Raw genomic sequence first — 2,799 nt, 5'->3', positions numbered from 1 at the left:
AAGAAAGAAAGAAAGAAAGATGCGTGTGATGATGCAGAAAGAGGATGGGGGAAGGGGAGTCTGCCGTTTTGGATTCTAGTCCCAGCTACAGGTCTATTTGGGGGGCTCGGTGCCCCCAAGTGATCATCAGGGATAGCAATGCCTACCTCGAAGATGGGCTGAAAGTGAGGAATACATAACATAGTATTTGTAAAGCACTCAGCAAAGGACTAGCCGAAGCACTCGGGTTATGTTTGGTGAAGGGTGCAGGCTCTGGGGTAAATCGCGTGCAGCTGCAACACACATCGGCTTTGCTGCCATCTGCTAATGTGAATTCCATTCCTTTTGGGGCCTCGATTTCCTCCTCCATAAACTGGTATCCACAATGCCAACCTTGCGACAGGCTCCGTGAATGTGAACGCTGTGAGAATGCGCGTCTCTCCCTCCCGGGAAGAACTTGGATGGTGTCAGGACTACACTCTCGCTCCGCCTAGGGCCGCTCGCTGGGCCTGGCTTCCTGGCCGCCGGGCTACGCGGGCTCAAAGGACACCATCGCCCTCTTATGGCCGCGGCAGGACTGGACCAAGGGGCTGGGCTCTAGCGCCTTCCTCCAAGCACGGCGGAGGGCGAGGGTCTGGCCGCCCACTTACCTAGGGCCTTGGGGCACTAGCATTCACGTCACGGACTGCCTGGCAGGGCTGACTTTCTTAAGTGTGGTCGTGCGCCTTGCTTAAGTGGAAGAAATGCTGTCGCTTTGGAGATTTATAAAACAATTGGTTCGATGGATCTTTCTTCAGGAGGCAGACTTGGTTTACCTGCTTTTCTGACCACAGTTGATGTAAATGATTTCATTTAATCCTCTTTAGAGTCCCTGTGCATGGGGAATTACCATCCCCAATTAGTTTGTTGTGAATGCAGGGCAAGGAGAGGGAGACGGTAGTGGGAAACGGGAGAAGGGGCGAGGGGTACGCTCCTATTAAAACGGAGCCCCAGCAAAACCCACAGAGACATCTGTCTGTTCCCTGCTGAATCCTTAGAACAGCGCCTGGCACACACAGAGCGCTCAACTCGCTGTGTAACTAAATGCAAGCCATCTTCGTATTATGTGTGCACTTCCCTTCCCTACCAAATATACCTGGCATGCAAGGTTTGACCTATATTGTTAGACGATTTTTAACTTGTTTCCAACAGAAATATTGGAGTAAATTAGCTTGCTTAAAGAAGTCTTTATGAAAGAACAGAACCAAGTGAGAAGTATCTGGAGCCCGGTTTGGAGGTATAGATGATGATGCTGAGCCAGCACCCACGGGGCGGCAGCAATGTAGAATACTGGGGCTACTAGGAACCGTGTGGACAGGGGCTCTTCTCTCTGTTCAAATAGTGTTTTCTGTAGATCTCATTTCTCCATCCTCCTGAGCTCTCTCTTAGAAAATACCGGATTTCAGCAGCTTAGAATTGGACAGAAACTCATAGGTCCGTTTCTCAATTATCGCTAACCCTTGTAACCAATAAATGGGATGGTGAGTACAAGACAGTTTTGGTAAAAAGTCACACCCCACACAACGTGAGATTGTATTATTCCACGGGTGCTCCCTTGCCAATAGTAAACATGGCAGCTCGGCTCCCTTCCCTTCGGGTTCGCCTTAGTGTTGCCAATTGTAAACATGGCCTCCAGGCTGTGAGTTCTCATTGGCAGCTGCTCTGAGTCCCCGCCCTTCCCCGCCCCTCCGAACGCGGCCAGGAGTTGCGGAGTCGGATATCGCGACTCCCGGCTGAGCTGCGCCTGCGCAACTGATTGGCGCCAAGATGGCGATGGAGATGAGGCTTCCAGCGGCTCGCAAGCCTCTTAGCGAGAGACTGGGTCGCGACACTAAGAAACATCTAGTGGTGCCGGGGGACACAATCACTACGGACACGGGATTCATGCGGTACGTGGGGACTTGGGGGAGTCGAGGCTTCATAGAGCGGCTTCAGGGCTCTCTGCACGTGGTCCAGGCCTCGTATCCCCGTGTGTCTAACTCCCCGCCGGACCCCAGGCACTTGGTCTGAGCATCCTACTCGCCTCGCTTCCGCGCCTCGTGCTTCGTGCTTCTTGCCCCCTGCGTCTTGTGTGTCCCCTTCTGCATTTGTCTCAGCTCCCTGAAACCCTCCACTCCTGACCTCTGGTGGCTGTGACTTTTCGGTCTTCTGCCTGAAGTCCAAATCTTTGAGCCTTCCTTGTAGGAGACCTGGAAAACCGGGGAGGGTTAGGCGCAGCCTCTCTTTCCAGTTTTCAGCTCTCTGAGGGGACGGTGGGTGTTCTTGGCCGCCTCCTCTTCAGTTTAGAATCCGTAATTGTTCGAGCTTAGGGCAAACAGTTACATTGTGCTGCATGCACCCATTTATACACATTTTGAATCTAAGGGGTGCAGTACAGTGTGTTGTAGTTAAGAGAGCAGGCTCTTGAGTCAGACAGTTGGGATTCCAGTCCTGCTACCATCACGTCTTATTAGCTGCATTGCCTCTCCACGGTCAGTTTCCTCATCTGTAAGATAGTGATAATAACAGTATGATACGGTAATGAGGATTAAATGAGATAATTATGTAAGAAAAGAAGTAAAACCAGCCATTATATCATCATCATAGATAACACTAGCGTTTCAACCTTTTTTTTCTGTACATGTGTATATACAAGGGGCACAGCATTCATAACATTGCCCTTTAACCTGTTAGTTTAAGGCTAGTGGATCCTAGGAAATATTTTTTTTTCATTTTTGAGACGGAGTCTCTCTGTCGCCTAGGCTGGAGAGCAGTGTTGGGATCTCCGCTCACTGCAACCTC

The 2,799-nt window shown here is 50.8% G+C and overlaps 2 protein-coding genes across 4 annotated transcripts in view; both read left to right on the top strand.

Moving 5' to 3' along the window:
* The window catches only part of PRDM12 (PR domain containing 12), a 35,386-nt gene extending 34,673 nt beyond the window's left edge, over positions 1-713 (top strand). Inside the window, exon 7 of the mRNA XM_011971198.1 lies at positions 474-713. Within this exon, the coding sequence (XP_011826588.1) occupies positions 474-713 (240 nt within the window). The remainder of the gene's footprint in view (positions 1-473) is intronic.
* Positions 714-1,759: 1,046 nt separating this feature from the next.
* EXOSC2 (exosome component 2) overlaps positions 1,760-2,799 on the top strand; it is an 11,597-nt gene continuing 10,557 nt past the window's right edge. Inside the window, exon 1 of one of the 3 annotated variants that reach the window (XM_011971148.1) lies at positions 1,760-1,907. In XM_011971148.1, the coding sequence (XP_011826538.1) occupies positions 1,786-1,907 (122 nt within the window). In that variant the 5' untranslated portion in view covers positions 1,760-1,785. The remainder of the gene's footprint in view (positions 1,908-2,799) is intronic. The other 2 variants (XM_011971149.1, XM_011971151.1) reach the window with 2 other exon arrangements.

The sequence above is a fragment of the Mandrillus leucophaeus genome, unplaced genomic scaffold (assembly GCF_000951045.1).
Source record: "Mandrillus leucophaeus isolate KB7577 unplaced genomic scaffold, Mleu.le_1.0 Scaffold99, whole genome shotgun sequence".
NCBI lineage: Eukaryota > Metazoa > Chordata > Mammalia > Primates > Cercopithecidae > Mandrillus > Mandrillus leucophaeus.
Note: the sequence above shows the minus strand (reverse complement) of the source record. Positions and strands in the feature narration are given on the sequence as shown.